This window comes from Squalius cephalus, assembly GCF_949319135.1.
Source record: "Squalius cephalus genome assembly, chromosome: 8".
Taxonomy (NCBI): Eukaryota; Metazoa; Chordata; class Actinopteri; order Cypriniformes; family Leuciscidae; genus Squalius; species Squalius cephalus.
In genome coordinates, this window is record NC_137129.1 from 45420320 (window position 1) to 45440841 (window position 20522).

At 43.1% G+C, this 20522-nt stretch overlaps 1 protein-coding gene across 3 annotated transcripts in view; it reads right to left on the reverse strand.

Annotated features, from left to right (window-relative positions):
• Positions 1-20522, reverse strand: part of slc6a19a.2 (solute carrier family 6 member 19a, tandem duplicate 2) — a 43150-nt gene that overhangs the window by 2440 nt on the left and 20188 nt on the right. Inside the window, exons 1-10 of one of the 3 annotated variants that reach the window (XM_079879885.1) lie at positions 12354-12600; positions 9402-9542; positions 9092-9229; positions 8193-8374; positions 7729-7839; positions 6800-6912; positions 6449-6577; positions 2756-2912; positions 1584-1788; positions 464-623 (exon numbers count right to left, since the gene is read on the reverse strand). In XM_079879885.1, the coding sequence (XP_079736011.1) occupies positions 464-623; positions 1584-1788; positions 2756-2912; positions 6449-6577; positions 6800-6912; positions 7729-7839; positions 8193-8374; positions 9092-9229; positions 9402-9542; positions 12354-12558 (1541 nt within the window). In that variant the 5' untranslated portion in view covers positions 12559-12600. Of the gene's footprint in view, positions 1-463; positions 624-1583; positions 1789-2755; positions 2913-6448; positions 6578-6799; positions 6913-7728; positions 7840-8192; positions 8375-9091; positions 9230-9401; positions 9543-12353; positions 12601-14086; positions 14700-16157; positions 16321-16443; positions 16604-17479; positions 17685-20522 lie in introns of those variants that run through there. The other 2 variants (XM_079879884.1, XM_079879886.1) reach the window with 2 other exon arrangements.

The following is a 20522-nucleotide window of genomic DNA, read 5'->3' on the forward strand; positions in this document are numbered from 1 at the left end:
AAAAGTCGCAATTACCTTTTTTACTTTTTATTCTGCGGCGGTAACAAGCTTCCATACATATCCAGTGGGAAAAGGGAGAAACATCTTTTTTTTCCAGTTGTGTCAAAAGCCTGTGCCACTGGTTCTGTTATCAGACAGGTTTCTTTTGTAATTTTGTCTGGTCCAATCAGACAGTGGTGGGCGGAGTCAGTGAAGTTCGTGTAAATAGCCTCTGCCAACATAGAAGAACCATTTTTGGTTCTATACAGAACCTTTCACTGAACAGTTCTTATCCGAACCATTTTTTCTCAGAGTGAGTGACATTTTAATAAACCTAAATAACCTTTTTCCACTGCATTGAACTTTCTGTGGAACGGAAAGATCCAAGGTTCTTCATGGAACCATTAATGCAGATATAGAACCTTTATTTTTAAGCATATTAAATAATGTTTCGACAAAAAAAAGTTTCGACATTGACTCTTACCTGTCAATCCCATAGACGTAAACGACAGCGATGATCTCGCAGAAGGCGATTACCAGCAGAGGAATGGAGCCAGCGAAGCCGTCGAACAGAGCCAACCAGTAGTTTCCCGAAGACTGGACGAATACCAGTGCCGTCACGAACGACACTACACACGTCAGTCCTGGAAAACATGAGCAGGTCGAGTGATATACCTGCAGTGTTCAGTTTGACATTAGCCGCGTTTCCATTACAGAGTTGCGCAAAACTTACATTTACATTTATGCATTTGGCAGACGCTTTTATCCAAAGCGACTTACATTGCATTTCAAGGTACACATTTACATTCTTATCAGTTCCTGCTTTCCCTGGGAATCCATGACCTTGGCGTTGCAAGCGCCAACGCTCTACTGTTTGAGACCGTACTGTGTACTGTTAAGTTTGGCAACTTTTGTGATATTTTCAAAATGGTTTCTAAATGGTTGGTTAAGTTTCAGCATTTTAGTTTGATTTTTGAGCATTTTTAGCTTTTTCTATGTGTGGTGAATCATTCCTCGCGTTTCAGTCATTCCTAAGGGGGTCAAATTGACCCGCGAGAGAAGGATTTGTAACTCCTTGAATGCCTAAAAAAATGTTTTGTGTATTCGTGGTTCAAGTGCGACAAAAGTCCTGAGGTCTTGGACCCCTCTGATGAACACTCAAAATGAGTTTCGCGTCAAAATGACCCGAGGAAACCGCTGTATTGCGACTGAAACGTAATTTTTTTCCTCTCGCGAGATATGAGGTGTTTCTCCCTCATTTCTGCTTCAATCTCTTGATTGTGGCATTTCTTTGTGGTTTAGAATCCAGTATTCCTGTAATACTTTTGTCTTTTAGGGATTTTTCTGTCCAAACATCTACGTCAGGTGACCTGTAAATGTGCAAAGTTTCCATTGCAGTTTTATCCTAAACAAATTTAGTAAAATTCCTTTTTCAAATTGCCTGAACAACCACCTCATGTGAGCGTGAAAACTTTTTTTCCGGTAAATGGGAGTTTTTGCGAAATTGCCGTGGGCCGTATTTTCAATTTTCAATTTCAATTTGCGCAATTTGAAGGGTAATGGAAACACAGCCACTGAAAGCTCTTTGAGGTTGATGTGTTTACCGGTGAACAATTCTTTAGGCCATTTTTTGGGGAGCAGGTTGAGGTCCTGGAGCGGCACCACAACACCCTCGATGTTCCCGAACATGGTGGACAGTCCCAGACAGAAGAGCATGATGAAGAACAGCACGGACCAGATTGGAGAGACGGGCATCTTGGTGATGGCCTCGGTGAACACGATGAAGGCCAAGCCGGTTCCCTCGACGCCCTGCAACAGAAATGAGTAAGTAAAGGTCAGTCGTGACCTGTACGGATCTGCTGCCACACGGTTCGGCACGCGTGTGATCCGTTGATTAACTGCTAAATTTAACCATCATAGAGTGAATGTTTATCATTTGGACGTGTTTTGCCTTGCCAATTTACACATTCAAACAATTTTAAACGCAGAAGAAAAGGTGAAAATCGCGACTCGTGCGTTACCTGTGTGCACAGTCGCACACACTCAAAGCGCACACAGAGAGAGAGAGAGATAGAGGTGTGTTTCAGACAGAGCTCATACACTCTTGCATTTTCTTGCCCTTGAACGGACACATACACAAAATTATGTTAAAAACTTGTATAAATATCCGTCTCTGCAAGTATTCTCTCGGTTCTGTCGTAAGTGAAAAGTTGAGAAAGAAACCTGATGTTTGTCAGTTTATTCGGTCTTAAAGTGACGGCAGCCTAATATTCCTGCTGTCGTCTGTGTCATTAATGTTAATAAAACAACAAAATACAGCTTTAACAAAGATGAAACTATATTTAATTTCTTCAGTGAACAAATAGTGGTATTTTACATTTAGGTTTAATCATTCATTTCTGTACCTGAATACTACTGTTATACTACTGTTAGACTCTCTGCTTGTAATTTGTGTATTTGTTCTTATTTTATTACTGACTGGTCACTTGTTTTTAATAATGTTTGAACTTTATCAGTTAGGCTAGTAGTTTTTGATGTAGTATCGAAGAACTTCAAGTGAGCTTTAAGTAATAAATGAAAAGCAAAGTTACACCCCAACCCCCCCCCCCCCCCCCCCCCCCCGCCCATATATAAAAACAAAAAAAATTGCTGATCCGAAAAATGATCTGATCCGTGGCTCAAAAAATGTAAATGATCCGAACCGTGAATTTTGTTATTCGTTGCACCACTAGGAAATATACATCAGTATACATCGGTATACATGTTGTGTTAGTACCTCGCTGAGGAAGGTCTGCATGTTGCAGGTCTTGAGCTGGAGCTCCTGAATGACGGCTGGTGCCGTGTTGTTGAGATGCTGAAGAACACTGTTATAGTTGCTCTCTGTGACGTTTCCCTCCGGCAGATCAAACGTGTTCATCAGAGCCAGGATGTTACTGTCGAGAAAGTGCAGTTCTTTAACCCTCACAAGGTCATATATAATACAGCAAGGTTACATTTAAGTTTCAAAAGTTTGGGGTTGGTAAGATTGTTTTTAAAAAAAGTCTCTTCTGCTCACCGAGCCTGCATTTATTTGACAAAAAAAAAAAAAAATCAGCTGTTTTCTATGTGAATATACAGTAAAATGTAATTTTTTCGAGCTTTCATGGACGACATGACGGTGATGACTCTATCTATCCAGGGGACAAAGTGGATCTTGAGCACACTGAAAAAGATGGCAACATGGTCACGCCTGCAGTTTAAACCAGAAAAGTCAAGGAGCCTCAGTATCTTGAAGGGGAAGCTAACAGGAAACATCTTCAACATCCAAGTCTCTGAGATCCCAACAATCCAAGATCAAACGATCCGATCGATGCCTCGGAAAGCAGTACGACAGCTCCCTAAAGGAAAGTGGCAATCTCACTTATACAAAGGCCCAGCTGAACACCTGGCTCAAGGCAATCGAGCACAGCCAACCGCTCGGGAGGTTTAAAGTCTGGTGCTTTCAGTATGGCATCATACCCCGGCTGCAATGGCCCTTCCTACTTTACGACTTTCCCATGTCCCAGGTGGAAGGAATGGAAAGACTGTGCAGCAAGTCAGTCAGTACACTCCTCTCGTCTGAAGACGGGAAAGTAAGACACACAAGCAAGACCATCAAATGCGGCAGAAAGTGGAAGCCCCAGCAAGCCGTGATGGAAGCAGAATCCCACTGGAAACACCAGGAAATCATGGGCGTGGTATGCCAGGGACGCCTGGGCCTTGGACACTACAGTGAGAAAAGGTGGAGCAGGGCTGATGCCAGAGCCAGAAGAGGCTTCGTGGAGCAAAGAGTCCGTGAGGCAGCAGAGGAGGAGCGCCAGGAGCCAGAAGAGGCCTCGTGGAGCAAAGAGTCCATAAGGAAGCAGAGGAGGAGCGCCAGGAGCCAGAGGAGGCCTCGGGGTGCAAAGAGTCCGTGAGGCAGCAGAGGAGGAGCGCCAGGAGCCAGAAGAGGCCTCGTGGTGCAAAGAGTCCGTGAGGAAGCAGAGGAGGAGCGCCAGGAGCCAGAAGAGGCCTCGTGGTGCAAAGAGTCCGTGAGGCAGCAGAGGAGGAGCGCCAGGAGCCAGAAGAGGCCTCGTGGAGCAAAGAGTCCGTGAGGAAGCAGAGGAGGAGCGCCAGGAGCCATAAGAGACCTCGTGGAGCAAAGAGTCCATAAGGAAGCAGAGGAGGAGCGCCAGGAGCCAGAAGAGGCCTCGTGGAGCAAAGAGTCCATAAGGAAGCAGAGGAGGAGCGCCAGGAGCCAGAGGAGGCCTCGTGGTGCAAAGAGTCCGTGAGGCAGCAGAGGAGGAGCGCCAGGAGCCAGAAGAGGCCTCGTGGAGCAAAGAGTCCGTGAGGAAGCAGAGGAGGAGCGCCAGGAGCCATAAGAGACCTCGTGGAGCAAAGAGTCCATAAGGAAGCAGAGGAGGAGCGCCAGGAGCCAGAAGAGGCCTCGTGGAGCAAAGAGTCCATAAGGAAGCAGAGGAGGAGCGCCAGGAGCCAGAGGAGGCCTCGTGGTGCAAAGAGTCCGTGAGGCAGCAGAGGAGGAGCGCCAGGAGCCAGAAGAGGCCTCGTGGAGCAAAGAGTCCGTGAGGAAGCAGAGGAGGAGCGCCAGGAGCCAGAGGAGACCTCGTGGAGCAAAGAGTCCATAAGGAAGCAGAGGAGGAGCGCCAGGAGCCAGAAGAGACCTCGTGGAGCAAAGAGTCCATAAGGAAGCAGAGGAGGAGCGCCAGGAGCCAGAAGAGGCCTCGTGATGCGAAGAGTCCGTGAGGCAGCAGAGGAGGAGCGCCAGGAGCCAGAAGAGGCCTCGTGGTGCAAAGAGTCCGTGAGGAAGCAGAGGAGGAGCGCCAGGAGCCAGAAGAGGCCTCGTGGAGCAAAGAGTCCGTGAGGAGTAGAGGAGGAGCGCCAGGAGCCAGAGGAGGCCTCGTGGTGCAAAGACTCCGTGAGGAAGCAGAGGAGGAGCGCCAGGAGCCAGAGGAGGCCTCGTGGAGCAAAGAGTCCGTGAGGAAGTAGAGGAGGAGCGCCAGGAGCCAGAGGAGGCCTCGTGGTGCAAAGAGTCCGTGAGGAAGCAGAGGAGGAGCGCCAGGAGCCAGAAGAGACCTCGTGGAGCAAAGAGTCCGTGAGGAAGCAGAGGAGGAGCGCCAGGAGCCAGAAGAGGCCTCGTGGTGCAAAGAGTCCATGAGGAAGCAGAGGAGGAGCGCCAGGAGCCAGAAGAGGCCTCGTGGAGCAAAGAGTCCGTGAGGCAGCAGAGGAGGAGCGCCAGGAGCCAGAGGAGGCCTCGTGGAGCAAAGAGTCCGTGAGGAAGCAGAGGAGGAGCGCCAGGAGCCAGAAGAGACCTCGTGGAGCAAAGAGTCCGTGAGGCAGCAGAGGAGGAGCGCCAGGAGCCAGAAGAGGCCTCGTGGTGCAAAGAGTCCATGAGGCAGCAGAGGAGGAGCGCCAGGAGCCAGAAGCAAAGAGTCCGTGAGGCAGCAGAGGAGGAGCGCCAGGAGCCAGAAAAATTGCCAAGTGGGTGGAACAGACAAGGAGGGAAGCACTGAAGTCGGCTGCCACTGGTTCCCAGCAAAATCGGTGCGCTACTTCCTCCAGAGGGTTTGCCTGGAGTCTAAACAGCTGAAGAAAGCCACCAGGGACATCGCTGCAGCAGCCGAGTCTTTGTGGCGAAGCATCTCTGATGTTTATTTCACCCCAATTTATTCCTGTGATCAAAGCTAAATCTTCAGCGTCATTACTCCGGTCTGCAATGTCACATGATCCTTCAGAAATCATTCAAATATGATGATTTGCTGCTCAAGAAACATTTCTGATGATTATCAAAGTTGAAAACTGTGACACATTTTCTTTTTCAGGATTCTTTGATGAATAGAATGTTCAAAAGAACAGCATTTATTTGAAATAGAAATCTTTTGAAACATTATAAATGTCTTTACTGTCACTTTTAATCAATTTAATGCATCCTTGCTGGATACATTTCTTAAAGTCCCCCTGTAGTCAATAATTTTATCCCTTAAAACTCACCAAAATTACATATTTAAAGTTTTTTTTCCTTGAAAAAAATTTCTTCATGCCTTAAAATATCTTGACTGTAACTCGACACCCTTGCCTCATTTAGTATGCGTGGTTCTATGAATATGCAAATGAGCCCCGCCTCCACTCACTCACTCAGCTCAGAGATCCACTGGTTGACGATCACACGTTGATCTGATTGGTTACAAGGTAGTTTGTGACGTCAGAAACACCAGCTATTTCAAAGCATGTTTTTGAGACTGTCTTTGGTTCACTGCAGTTTTAAGGAGGAAATACTCAGCAATGCTGTCGACTTATGAATTTACACATGGTTTGTCTTAAAGCAGATTAAAAACACCACAGAGACACATAAACAACATTAAAAGCTGGATTTACACCACAGGGGGACTTTAACTCTTACTGACCCCAAACTTTGAAACAACAGTGCATGTGATATGGTTAGTGAAGGACGCACCTCGCGAAACAGTCATCAAATTTCTCCGTGGCTCTGAAGCCGATGATGGAGTAAATGACGGTTGCAGAGTAAACCGAGGTGAGACCGTTGATGATGGAAATGGTGACGGCGTCCTGCTCACAGTTATTGCTGTTGGAATAGTACAAGCATATGATGAAATATACAGTCAAACCAAAATGTATTCAGACACCTTCAACATTTCTCACATTATCACAGTTTATTCGCTATAGTTTAGAAAATGGTAATAAAATATGACAAGATCTTAGAGTTATCAAATCAGTTGATATTCCAGTGATCTGCCTCATGTAGATATTCTGTAGCTCACAGTGTTTTGTGTTTGCGATCACTCACTGCACAGAGTTGTAGCTGGAGAAGGAGATGAGTCCTCCAAAAGCCAGAGAGAAGGAGAACAGCACCTGCGCTCCAGCGTCCAGCCACGTCGTGGGGTTTATCAACTCATTCACCTGGGAACAGGGAAGCAGATCCATGAGGTTAGTGAGTTAAAGGAGTAGTTCACTTTAAAATGAGAATCAGCCCATGATTTACTCACCCTCAAGTCATCCTAGATGTATATGACATTCTTCTTTCAGACGAACACAATCAGAGTTATATTAAAAAATGTCCTGGCTCTTCCAAGCTTTATAATGGCAGTGGATTGCAACCAACAGATTGAAGCTCAAAAAAATGCTTATACTTCTGACGTCACAAGTTGCGTAAGTTGCGCTTTAGGCGTAAGTAGAGACTGTGTTTGGCCGTTTGGCCGGAAGCTAGTTATTTTACTTTGTTACGTGTTAAATATGAATCTTTGTATTACACAAACTCATCACTTTGCTTCCGAAGGCCTTTATAAACCCCCCGGAGCAGTGTGGAGTTCATTTATGATGGACGAATGCACTTTTATGATGGATGGATGCACTTTTATGATGGATGGATGCACTTTTATGATGGACAGATGCACTTTTATGATAGATAGATGCACTTTTATGATGGATAGATGCACTTTTATGATGGATAGATGCACTTTTATGATGGATAGATGCACTTTTATCATGGATAGATGCACTTTTTTGAGCTCCAGTCTGTTGTTTGCAATCCACTGCCATTATAAAGCTTGGAAGAGCCAGGACATTTTGTAATATATAACTCTGATTGTATTCGTCTGAAAGAAGAATGTCATATACACCTAGGATGACTTGAGGGAGAGTAAATCATGGGCTAATTTTCATTTTAAAGTGAACTACTCCTTTAATACATGCATGAGGTTTAGCTGGTGAACGTACGTCTGGAGTGAAGAGGAACTTGATCCCGCTCACAGAACCTTTAAGAGTCAGAGCTCTGATGAGGAAGATGGTCAGGACCAGGTACGGTAACGTAGATGTCACATACACAGCCTAGAGAGAGTAGTAGTGGTTAGATTTTTATAGCTCTTCATAAGTCGTTTCAAAGCAGATTCACGGAAATGAACAGGAAAATAGTTGATGTTGCAAAATTCATCATTCAATTCTTCTGTAAGCAACGCTATAGAAGACAATAGAGTCATTCGACTCAGTAAAGTTCAATGTTGATTCAGTTCAGTTAATTAACTTTCAAAGCCTTTTATGAAACAAAATCAAAAGCAGCTCTACAGAAGTTAATAGAGTCAGTATTCAGCTCAATTCAGTTCTAGTTTGGTCCTCATCTGATAGTTAAATCAGTAGTATCACTGAATATGAAGTGTCTTTTGAACGGGTCAGTGATTCATCACCTTCCCTGTGGTTTCGATGCCTCTGATACAGCAGACGTATAACACAGTCCAAGCACAGAACAAGCAGATCACCAGCCACCACTGCAGACCACCCGAGTCCTCGATCGCAGTCGAGCTGTTCAGAGTCTCTCTGTACCAGAAATAATCCACCGGAGAGCTGCGCGCACACTCTGACTCCAGGCCTGCAGGGACACACACACACACACACACACACACTCGCTCAGGTTAGCAACGCTCGAGACACGGAGGAGGTCAAGTTCAGTTCACCCTTCAGAGCATCTCCATATCAGAGATGGGCTTATTATTATTTCTATTTCTTTTTTTTTATTTCATTTTTGGTCATTTTATGATATGACGATATATATATTGTGGCGATGATATATCGTGGCGATGAATAAAGAGTGAATCGATTTAACTTTTTCTATGTCGTTCATATATCGCTCACGGTATGCAAATATATCCGTGCAGATTCTAGTCTGTATGAGTTATTGACACATTAGAGCGATAAAGAAACGGGCGAATGAGCAATAAAAGACGAGTTAAAAGAGTTATTAAAAGTGTAATATGCCTCAAAAAATAAACTCATATTCAATATTCGCAAACTGAGGGGCAGCTAAATGGACAAATGCACAAAAAATATGTCAATCTGAGTATTCACATAAACACACTTGGTCTATGTCTTGAGGTAAGGTCAACAGTTGGGAATATCGGATGTGTATCAGTATATTGGATCCGTGCTTTAGTTCTTAAAGTGACAGCAGCCGAAAATGACTGTTTACTTGTTTTCAGCAATTACTTGTCTTTTTACTAGCCTAGTATTAGTTTTTGCTGTGGTATCAAAACTGGTATTGAGAAATGTCACTGGTATCGTAACAGCCTTATTTCCAGCTTAAAAGTACCTGTTCTGTTGGCGTTAACTGGACAGTGACTCCACGGCAGTGGATCTTGCAGCGAGTTGAAGAAGTACCACATGACCCAGGCCATGATGGTGTTGTAGTACATGCCGACTATGAAGGAAGCCAACATGGAGGCGATACCTGAGGAAACACACAGCGATATCACACAACTTGATGCACTAGATCAAAGAAACACTGTGTTCTCTGCAGAGGCCTATATGATCTAAACTCGAATCTCATCTACAGTGCAAACACTCCTGGATAATTCAGGATTCAGTGATCAGGCATTGCTCTGCTGATGTTTAACACTCACCGACTCCAGTGAGAGCCGGGTTGATGGATCTCCAGACGCCGACGCTGCCCTTCCTCAGTCTCTGTCCGATGGCAAACTCCAGATGCAGGAGCGGGACTCCCTCCAGAACCAGGAGGATCAGGAACGGGATCATAAACGCTCCTGGAACAAAGGAAAACTCTTATGAATCCAGCTGGCTAATCAGACAATTAAAGGATTAGTTCACACCTCAGAATGAAAATTTCCTGATAATTCCACGTTATCCAAGATGTTCATGCCTTTCTTTCTTCAGTCGGAAAGAATTTAAAGCTGCTCTAAGCGATGTTGGGTGACGTCACTTCTTGTTGACGTTCAAAGTATTGTCAGACAAAACGGAGGCTAGCTCGACCCTCCCTCCTCCTCATCCCGTCCCCTCCCCCTCCCTCCTGTGCTTCCTGAAACAGTCATGAACCATTTAGAAAAAACAAATTTACCCTTTACAGATTTAGCCTGGGCTGTCTACAGAGAACACGTGTCTCTACAGTGTGTTCAGGGGACAGGCAGCGAGCAGATAGTGAGGAGATGTTTGCTGTGTGTGACAAAAAATGTTTTGGGCTAAAAAACGCGTGACATCACTTAGAGCACCTTTAAGGTTTTTGAGGAAAACATTCTAGGGTTTTTCTCCATATAGTGGACGAGTATTTGTGGTTAAAAAGTATATAAATGTGTATTTTGTAATAAAATGTCCGCTGGTTTGTCTAGATAAGACTCTTATTCCTCGGCTGGATCGTGTCGAGACTTTGAAGCTGCACTGAAACTCACATCTGGACCTTCGACCCGTTGGACCCCATTGAAGACACTATATGGAGGAACATCCTGGAATGTTTTCCTCAAAAACCTTCATTTCTTTTAGACTGAAGAAAGAAAGACATGAACATCTTGAATGACGTTGTTATCAGGAAATTTTAATTCTGAAGTGAACTACTCCTTTAATAAATAAAAATATTAAAAGGCCCATTCACACCAAAGACAATAACTAGATTAGCATCCACACATGTACGATTGGTTCTGTTTATTATAAGCGCTGCAGTTTTGTCGTCTAATGCTTTAAATGCTCGCGCTCGTTAAAGTCTGATGGATTCTGATTGGCTGTCATCGTTCATCAGGATAAAAATGGTTCTTGAAGTGATTCCACAGATATCGTTTCTCTGTGCCGTTATTATTATAGTTGTGTTGTGGATTATTCTTTTATATTATTGATTCAATATATATCACATTACGACAAACAACAAAAAATCAAGTAAAAACAGTGAATCTTCAACATTAACACTTCTCACACATTACAAACAAAAATAAACACAAGAACACATTATGTTTAATGCTGAACTTAACTTTTTTCACAATCTAAATTTTATAAACAGCACTTGTAACTAAAATTTTGAAAAAACATAATAAAAATGTGTGCCATCATTCGGATAAAAGTGTTTTCCAATTGTATAAATGTAAATGTAAACTGACATGACAAAATACATAAAAAAAAAATGTTTTTGGTTCTGCACAGCTGACATTTTAACCATAAAATATGCAGGACAAATTGACCCGCAAACATCATATTCGTAATATAAGTTCCAGTATTTCTGATGGCTCAAAACTATGTGGTTGGTTTATAAATCTTTAAGAATTCTTGTAAATTTAAAGCAGTTGCAAGAAATATATATATTTTAAAAAATATTTGTTTATTTTTATGATTATCAGGTGTTCTAAAGATTGAACTTATCGAAAGAATTTACATTCATGCATTTGGTAAACACTTTTATCCAAAGTGAGAATCCTCAAGTTTAAGGTTGCTTGATTAATTGTGACGTGGTTTTAGTTGAAGTTTATTCGGTGGATCCTCTCCGGTTATTGAATGACTATAGGAATAATCACTGTGCATTAACTCTATTACTCATTGACACAGATTACTCTTATGCGGCCAGTTGCATGAACTGCTTAAACTAGTCTTGCAAGTATATCCTTTAACACTGAATGTTTTGTAATACATTTACATTAAATTGCAGATTTGTCTAATTTGAGACTGAAAAGTAAGACTTATTAATATTATCCATTGACTAATTGCTAGTTGGTCAGACAAATTCTTAAGACAGAGAGGCTTTTTATGTGATATGTTTATATAAGTGTCCCCTGAAGTTTATTTCTCACTTATTCGTTCCCTTTATACTCTTTTTTTAATCTCTTTAAATGTTTGTAGATTTCCTATATTTAACCTGTTAACTATCACTGCCACCTCAGATCTGAACTTAAATCAATGTAGTTCATCATGAATGCTTTTGAATACAGAGCTAAAGTTGGTCTCTTTTTAAAGAAGATTATTGCTGAGTGAAAGCACTTCAAAAAATGTAAGTTTAAAGTGTGAGTTGTAAGTGTAAGTTTAGTGTAAGGCAAATGTACTGAACTAAACGCTTTTTATTTTATTCAGAATATATATTTTACAAAATTATTTGGAGCCTAAAATTGCTAGAAAACCAAAGGCATATGTCTGACCAAGTTGTGTACCAAATTTGAAGTTGATATCACAAAAATTGGGCTGTAAAGCAAATTGTTTACTGTATGTCAAATGTAATGAACTAAACTTTCTTTTTTTTAATCCAAATGATATTTTTACAAAACGTTTTGGACTCTAAATTTGCTATTAAACGAAAGCCATATGTCTAACCAAGTTGTGTACCAAATTTGAAGTTGATATCACACAAATCGTGCTGCAAAATCTTCTAAAGTACCATTTCCATGGAAATGCAATTTCAAAACAAAATTCACAAGATCTGGAATGATACTAATCATATGCGATGGGGAAATGAGTAACAGTCAACAGACAGTTTTCCAAGAGGTTTAAGAAGTCTATTTTTGGTTCATGTGATTATACCAGACAATTCACCATCGTTTTTCTATGTTTACAGGTAAGAAGAATGATAAATGTGTGTGTGTGTGTGTCACCTCCTCCGTGGCTCTGGCACAGATACGGGAACCTCCAGACGTTCCCCAGTCCCACACAGAAGCCCACACAGGTCAGCATGTACTGGGTCTTGTTGTCCCACTGCGGGCGTTCTCCAGCCTCCTCCAGCTCCAGCTTCTCCAGCTCGGCGTGAGAGGGGATCCGCTCATCCAGACCCGGGTTCGGGAGCTTCAGCTTCAGCTTCATCCTCACACTGCAGGGGGATCGAGTAGTGGACCGGCGCTCAGGGAAGTGCTGAGATAAGTGTGTGTGTGTGTGTGTGTGTGTGATGATCTGACTGGCAGCTCGTTATTAGTGACCTTTAATACGTGCTCCTTTATTCCGGGATGTTTTAAGTGTTTTGTCAGCAAGATAAAGGATGACAGCTAAACTTCTCCCTCTGCTAGTTAATGTGTAATGTTCACTCACGGCTGGATTGTCTCTGGTTATCAGCATCTGTTCATTCTCAAAAATGAGTCGTGTAAATGAGTTTATATAGTTCACGATAGTGTATTTCTGTAAGTGAGGAGAGTAAAATAAAGTAAACTGTGACATATTATACCCAATAATTCTTCATACAGAGACTACCAGTGACATTAATACACATTTGGGGCCAAAAATGATTGGGACACTTTGAGCTGATCATGTTCTGCTGAAGTGTGTTTTCTTTAATTGCTAATGCTCTTTTTACACACAGACTGAACACAATGAAGCATTGCTTGGTGATTGGTTGAGCTAAACTGGTATTATGTAATTGTGTAGTTAAATTTAACAGCTGACAGATATTCAACATCATTCATGTGTGAGACAGTCTAACAGAAGGATGGACAAAACCAGTCAAATATCAACTGAGTTCTGCTCATATTTTATCACTATGTTCTAAACTATAGCGAATAAACTGTGATAATGTGAGAAATGTTGAAGGCGTCTGAACATATTTTGGTTTGACTGTATATTCTATTGAGTTTTTAAAAAAATATTTGTTTATTTTTACACTTATCAGGTGTTTTAAAGATTGATCTTATCGAAAGAATTCACATTCATGCATTTGGTAAACACTTTTATCCAAAGTGAGAATCTCAGATGAAAGATTGTAAGATTAATTGTGGAATTAAAGATTAATTAAAGGTGGTTTTAACTTTTTTTTTCCCTGAAATAAGTGATTTTTTACGGTGGATCCTGAGATATACCAACTATATAGGACACCCTATTGAATTTTATGGTTTTATGTATCAGGACATGATAATAACTCTTTTATCAACCTCAGATGAACAACAACACATGACACATCACAGTGTCATTATTCATTTCACAGAAATAATGAAGTGTGTTATTATCAGTCAGACGCTGATAATCACGTGATTAGGTAAAATTATCGGAAAAAAATTGAATCAAATGATTCTTTTGACCAAATATTAATGTTGGAATTATGTTTGAATAACTCTAACTACTCTATATAAGTATTACAGGTTATGATCTGCTTATGTGTTGAACTCTTGAACGAATATCTTTATTGCATCTTTAATGCTAATCAGTGTACATTATCAAATCTGGTTTATTATTAAACTGGTATTGTTAAGAACAACAAGAACACATCATAAAAATACTGATAATACGTTTACAATTACATGGAGCTCTAATGCTTATGAGACATTTACAATTTGCATGTAAATATGATATATTACAGTCACTGTACACTGACATGAACAACAGTATTATATGAGATAAAGCACACAATCCCCCAGTAATTGATCTTAAATGAATATTAGCTTATTTAGGATGAAAATTGATGGGAAAAAATCTGATCAAATATTTTTCTTGCTCCTGACTTCCGGTTCGATATGCATGAAGCCACAGCAAAGGCATCTGGGTAAACGGCTGTTTCTTGGACATTATTGTTAGACTTTGTGTAGATGTAGGTAATGGTTTGTGTATCTCCAAAACAATAAAATAGACACATGTGAACTCCACTTTGCGTATATACATACAAACAACAGAAACTGAAACAGTTCAATCACGTCAGTGCAAATCCCATGTGTAAACTGGAGCAGTGAAGGTCAAAGGTCAAAAGTCAGGCCAGTATAAATCCCTCATGTGTGTGTGTGTGTGTGTGTGTGTCCTCAGCTCAGGCTGTGACCGTCGGTCTCGTCGGGCTGTATCTGTATTTTGTCAGAGATGGAGTAGAGCGGCTCGCTGGCGTGTGTGTCCTCGGATGAACAGCACCGGTTCCTGATGAGTTTGTACAGAGCCACGGCTGGGATCACCAGCGCTGGAACGCCGGACAGAATGAAGATGATCACGTAAATCCAGTCCGGGTACGAGCGCGTCGCCAGCAGAGGGAAGTTCTCCTGTCAATCACACACATACACACACGGGCCTTGATCAGACACTCACGCTCAGTTATTAGTCATCTTTATTTATGTCTAAGTGTAATAAATAAATAAGAATAATAAATAGATGAGTAATAAATACATATTAATAATAAATAAATATATAAACAAATGAGTAATACATAGAGTAATAAATAAACTTGTAATGCATAAATAAGTGTAGTAAATATAAATAATAAATACATGAGTAATAAACAAATAATGTGTAATATGTAAATATGAGTACTACATATGAATATAATGTGTAAATAAATGAGTATTAAATACTCATTTATTTACATTCTATGAATTATTAATGTTACTCATATTTATGTATTAAACATTTATGTTTATTATGTATTTATTATTCATATTTATTTATTACACTATGTATTACAAGTTTATATATTACTGTTTTTTATTTATTGCTCATTTATTTACATTTATGTATTATTTATGTTTATGTATTATTCATAGTTATTATTCGTATTTATTACTCTTATTTATAAGAGTAATAAATAAACAATTTTATGTAATAAAAATAGTTTTTAGTATAAATAAAAATACTCATGTATTTATTATTCATATTTATTTATGACATTTATTTATGACTTATTCATATTTATCATACATTTATTTATTACTAATTTATTTACATTTATTGATTAATTTATTATTCATATTACTCATATTTACTTATCATATATTTTTGTATTACTCATTTATTGGCAATTTATTATTCATATGTATTACTCATATTTTTATTTTTTTATTTATGTTTTACACATGTATTTATCAGACACTATACACACTTTGTGATGTAAATGTGGCAGATTTTGACGACGGATAATTTTCATCAGCTGTCACTGGATCACAGTTACTTCATTAATGGAAATGGATCTGCTCGTGCGCGAGGTTAAAGTGTGCAAGCAGAACATCTACGGGACAAGCCGGATTCACCATATCTTTATGTACACTATAATAATATTTTACATTGTAATCCTTTTATTTTTATATTTGGCATGTTTGTGTGCTGCTGTGCGTCCCTGTGTGTGTAATAAGCAGAGTGTACGTGCGTTGTTGACCCGCCTATAGGCGCACATTACTAACGCGCTCATTAAATAACAAAAAAAGACTGCGCCATTGACTTTAGACCAGGGTTCAGTTGGTCAAAGGCTCAGTCTATTCAGTTCCTCAAAATAGCAACGCTCCAACAATGCGCCAGAACACACACTCGTTCTCAGACCAGCAGCCCATGGGCACACAAATGGGCGCAAATGCATTTGCTATTTAAACAACGTGGCGCAGGACATGAAAATGATAATTGCGTCGGGCTGAAACTAGCAAAACACACTTGCATCGCGCTTGGCGCTGCATTGCGCCGGGTGTAAGATAGGGCTCAAAGTGTATAATTGCATATATATGATATGCACGTACCGACTCTGGGTCCCAGGCGATGTACGTCAGCTCTTTGCTCACAGTCGTGATTAAGTAGAACAGGAATATGACCAGAACTATGAGAGGACTGATCACTCTCCAGGTGGCCTGCCAGAAGAAGTTGGGCTTGTGCCCGATCATGAACTCGATGTCGTCATTGAACCTGTGTACAGAAATCATGCACAGCGTCACAAACCAATCATCATCCAGCTGCAGTTGTGTGGCTTGGCATGCAAATCTCACTTGCCAACATTCATTTTTCCATGCATCCTTGCCATGCACTCACCTGTCGATCCCATAAATGTAAGAGACAGCCATCATCTCACAGAAGGCAATGATCAGTAAAGGAATGGATCCTGCAAAGCTGTCGAACAGAGCCAGCCAATAGTCACCAGAACCCTGAGCGAAGATGATCGCAAGACCAAAAGAGACCAAACACACCAGACCTGAAACAAATAAAATCACAGAAGATCCAGTAATTAGTTCAGTCACCAGAAATCTATTTTTATGGAACATTGCAGTTTATTCTGGTGATTTATTGTTGAACAGCATTAAATCCATGTTCCTCATAATCTTGAATCAGAACCCCCCCCCCCCCCCCCCCCCCCCTTCTGTGATGATGTGGGCGGGGCAACCTGTCACTCACATGAGATCAGCCAATAGCAAACCACAACCATCCAATCAATTTCCACAGACAAAATCAAGCCCCGCCCACATTTGTTCCTGTTCCAGAAGCGTTTCACTCAGATTTACAGTCAAACCAAAAATTATTCACACACCAGATATTATTTTTGATATTTCTTTACTAGTGTGTGCAGGACACTATAGTTCATTTATGTAAGTGAGGAGAACAATATAAAGTAAACTGTGACATATTATACCCAATAATTCTTTATACAGTGACTACCAGTGACATTGATACACATTTGGGGCCAAAAATGATTGGGACACTTTGAGCTGATCATGTTTTGCTGAAGTGTGTTTTCTTTAATTGCTAATGCTCTTTTTACACACAGACTGAACAAAATGAAGCATTGCTTGGTGATTGGTTGAGCTAAACTGGTATTATCTAATTGTGTAGTTAAATTTAACAGCTGACAGATATTCAACATCATTCATGTGTGAGACAGTCTAACAGAAGGATGGACAAAACCAGTCAAATATCAACTGAGTTCTGCTCATATTTTATTACCGTTTTCTAAACTATAGCGAATAAACTGTGATAATGTGAGAAATGTTGAAGGCGTCTGAACATATTTTGGTTTGACTGTAAGACAAGCGCTACTTCTGTTTCATGCCGACTTCATTCTGTGTACGTGTACCTGTGTAAACCTCCTTCGGCCACTTCTTGGGGAGGATATTGAGGTCCTGGAGAGGAGCGACGACACCTTCAACACTCCCGAACATGGTGGACAGTCCCAGACAGAAGAGCATGATGAAGAACAGCACTGACCAGATTGGAGCGACGGGCATCTTGGTGATGGCCTCGGTGAACACGATGAAGGCCAAGCCGGTTCCCTCGACGCCCTGCGACAGATTATAATAGGACAGGGTTCGTACACGGTGCTTGAAGTAGATTTTTTTCAATTTAAGTCCTGGAAAACCCTTATTAAAACAGCCTTATTTATGAATATTAAGTGTAGCATCAGTTCTGGCAGGTCACGTTAGTCAAGCTCTCATCAATGACTCTCAGCTGATCCTCTACCTATAGGAATACGACGCCTATCACTGTATTCATATATAAGCTCCTTCAGTATTATCAGCAGCTATCGTGTTTCTCTGGAGCCGATTACCCTCCTCCCTCCCCAACTCCTCTCGTTTCTCAGGAGCCGATTACCCTCCTCCATCCCCAACTCCTCTCGTTTCTCAGGAGCCGATTACCCTCCTTCCTCCCCAGCTCCTCTAGTTTCTCAGGAGCCGATTACCCTCCTCCCTCCCCAACTCCTCTCGTTTCTCAGGAGCCGATTACCCTCCTTCCTCCCCAGCTCCTCTCGTTTCTCAGGAGACGATTACCCTCCTCCCTCCCCAACTCCTCTCGTTTCTCAGGAGCCGATTACCCTCCTTCCTCCCCAGCTCCTCTCGTTTCTCAGGAGCCGATTACCCTCCTCCCTCCCCAACTCCTCTCGTTTCTCAGGAGCCGATTACCCTCCTCCATCCCCAGCTCCTCTCGTTTCTCAGGAGACGATTACCCTCCTCCCTCCCCAACTCCTCTCGTTTCTCAGGAGCCGATTACCCTCCTTCCTCCCCAGCTCCTCTCGTTTCTCAGGAGCCGATTACCCTCCTCCCTCCCCAACTCCTCTCGTTTCTCAGGAGCCGATTACCCTCCTTCCTCCCCAGCTCCTCTCGTTTCTCAGGAGCCGATTACCCTCCTCCCTCCCCAACTCCTCTCGTTTCTCAGGAGACGATTACCCTCCTCCCTCCCCAACTCCTCTCGTTTCTCAGGAGACGATTACCCTCCTCCCTCCCCAACTCCTCTCGTTTCTCAGGAGACGATTACCCTCCTCCCTCCCCAACTCCTCTCGTTTCTCAGGAGACGATTACCCTCCTTCCTCCCCAGCTCCTCTCGTTTCTCAGGAGCCGATTACCCTCCTCCCTCCCCAACTCCTCTCGTTTCTCAGGAGACGATTACCCTCCTCCCTCCCCAACTCCTCTCGTTTCTCAGGAGACGATTACCCTCCTCCCTCCCCAACTCCTCTCGTTTCTCAGGAGCCGATTACCCTCCTCCCTCCCCAACTCCTCTCGTTTCTCAGGAGACGATTACCCTCCTCCCTCCCCAACTCCTCTCGTTTCTCAGGAGACGATTACCCTCCTCCCTCCCCAACTCCTCTCGTTTCTCAGGAGACGATTACCCTCCTCCCTCCCCAACTCCTCTCGTTTCTCAGGAGACGATTACCCTCCTCCCTCCCCAACTCCTCTCGTTTCTCAGGAGCCGATTACCCTCCTTCCTCCCCAGCTCCTCTCATTTCTCAGGAGCCGATTACCCTCCTCCCTCCCCAACTCCTCTCGTTTCTCAGGAGACGATTACCCTCCTCCCTCCCCAACTCCTCTCGTTTCTCAGGAGACGATTACCCTCCTCCCTCCCCAACTCCTCTCGTTTCTCAGGAGCCGATTACCCTCCTCCCTCCCCAACTCCTCTCATTTCTCAGGAGACGATTACCCTCCTTCCTCCCCAGCTCCTCTCGTTTCTCAGGAGCTCATTATCCTCCTCCATCCCCAGCTCCTCTCGTTTCTCAGGAGCCAATTACCCTCCTCCACCCCCCCCCCCAGCTCCTCTCATTTCTCAGGAGCCGATTACCCTCTTCCCTCCCCAGCTCCTCTCATTTCTCAGGAGCTCATTACCCTCCTCCATCCCCAGCTCCTCTCGTTTCTCAGGAGTGAATTACCCTCCTCCCTCCCCAGCTGCTCTCATTTCTCAGGAGCCGATTACCCTCCTCCCTCCCCAGCTGCTCTCATTTATCAGGAGCTCATTACCCTCCTCCCTCCCCAGCTCCTCTCATTTCTCAGGAGCCGATTACCCTCCTCCACCCCCCACCCCCCCCCCAGCTCCTCTCGTTTCTCAGGAGCCGATTACCCTCTTCCCTCCCCAGCTCCTCTCATTTCTCAGGAGCTCATTACCCTCCTCCCTCCCCAGCTCCTCTCATTTCTCAGGAGCTCATTACCCTCCTCCCTCCCCAGCTCCTCTCATTTCTCAGGAGCCGATTACCCTCCTCCCTCCCCAGCTGCTCTCATTTATCAGGAGCTCATTACCCTCCTCCCTCCCCAGCTCCTCTCATTTCTCAGGAGCTCATTACCCTCCTCCCTCCCCAGCTCCTCTCATTTCTCAGGAGCTCATTACCCTCCTCCCTCCCCAGCTCCTCTCATTTCTCAGGAGCCGATTACCCTCCTCCCTCCCCAGCTGCTCTCATTTATCAGGAGCTCATTACCCTCCTCCCTCCCCAGCTCCTCTCATTTCTCAGGAGCCGATTACCCTCCTCCCTCCCCAGCTCCTCTCATTTCTCAGGAGCTCATTACCCTCCTCCCTCCCCAGCTCCTCTCATTTCTCAGGAGCCGATTACCCTCCTCCCTCCCCAGCTGCTCTCATTTCTCAGGAGCTCATTACCCTCCTCCCTCCCCAGCTCCTCTCATTTCTCAGGAGCTGATTACCCTATTCCCTCCACAGCTCCTCTCATTTCTCAGGAGCTCATTACCCTCCTCCCTCCCCAGCTCCTCTCATTTCGCAGGAGCCGATTACCCTCTTCCCTCCCCAGCTCCTCTCATTTCTCAGGAGCTCATTACCCTCCTCCCTCCCCAGCTCCTCTCATTTCTCAGGAGCCGATTACCATCCTCCCTCCCCAGCTCCTCTCATTTCTCAGGAGCTCATTACCC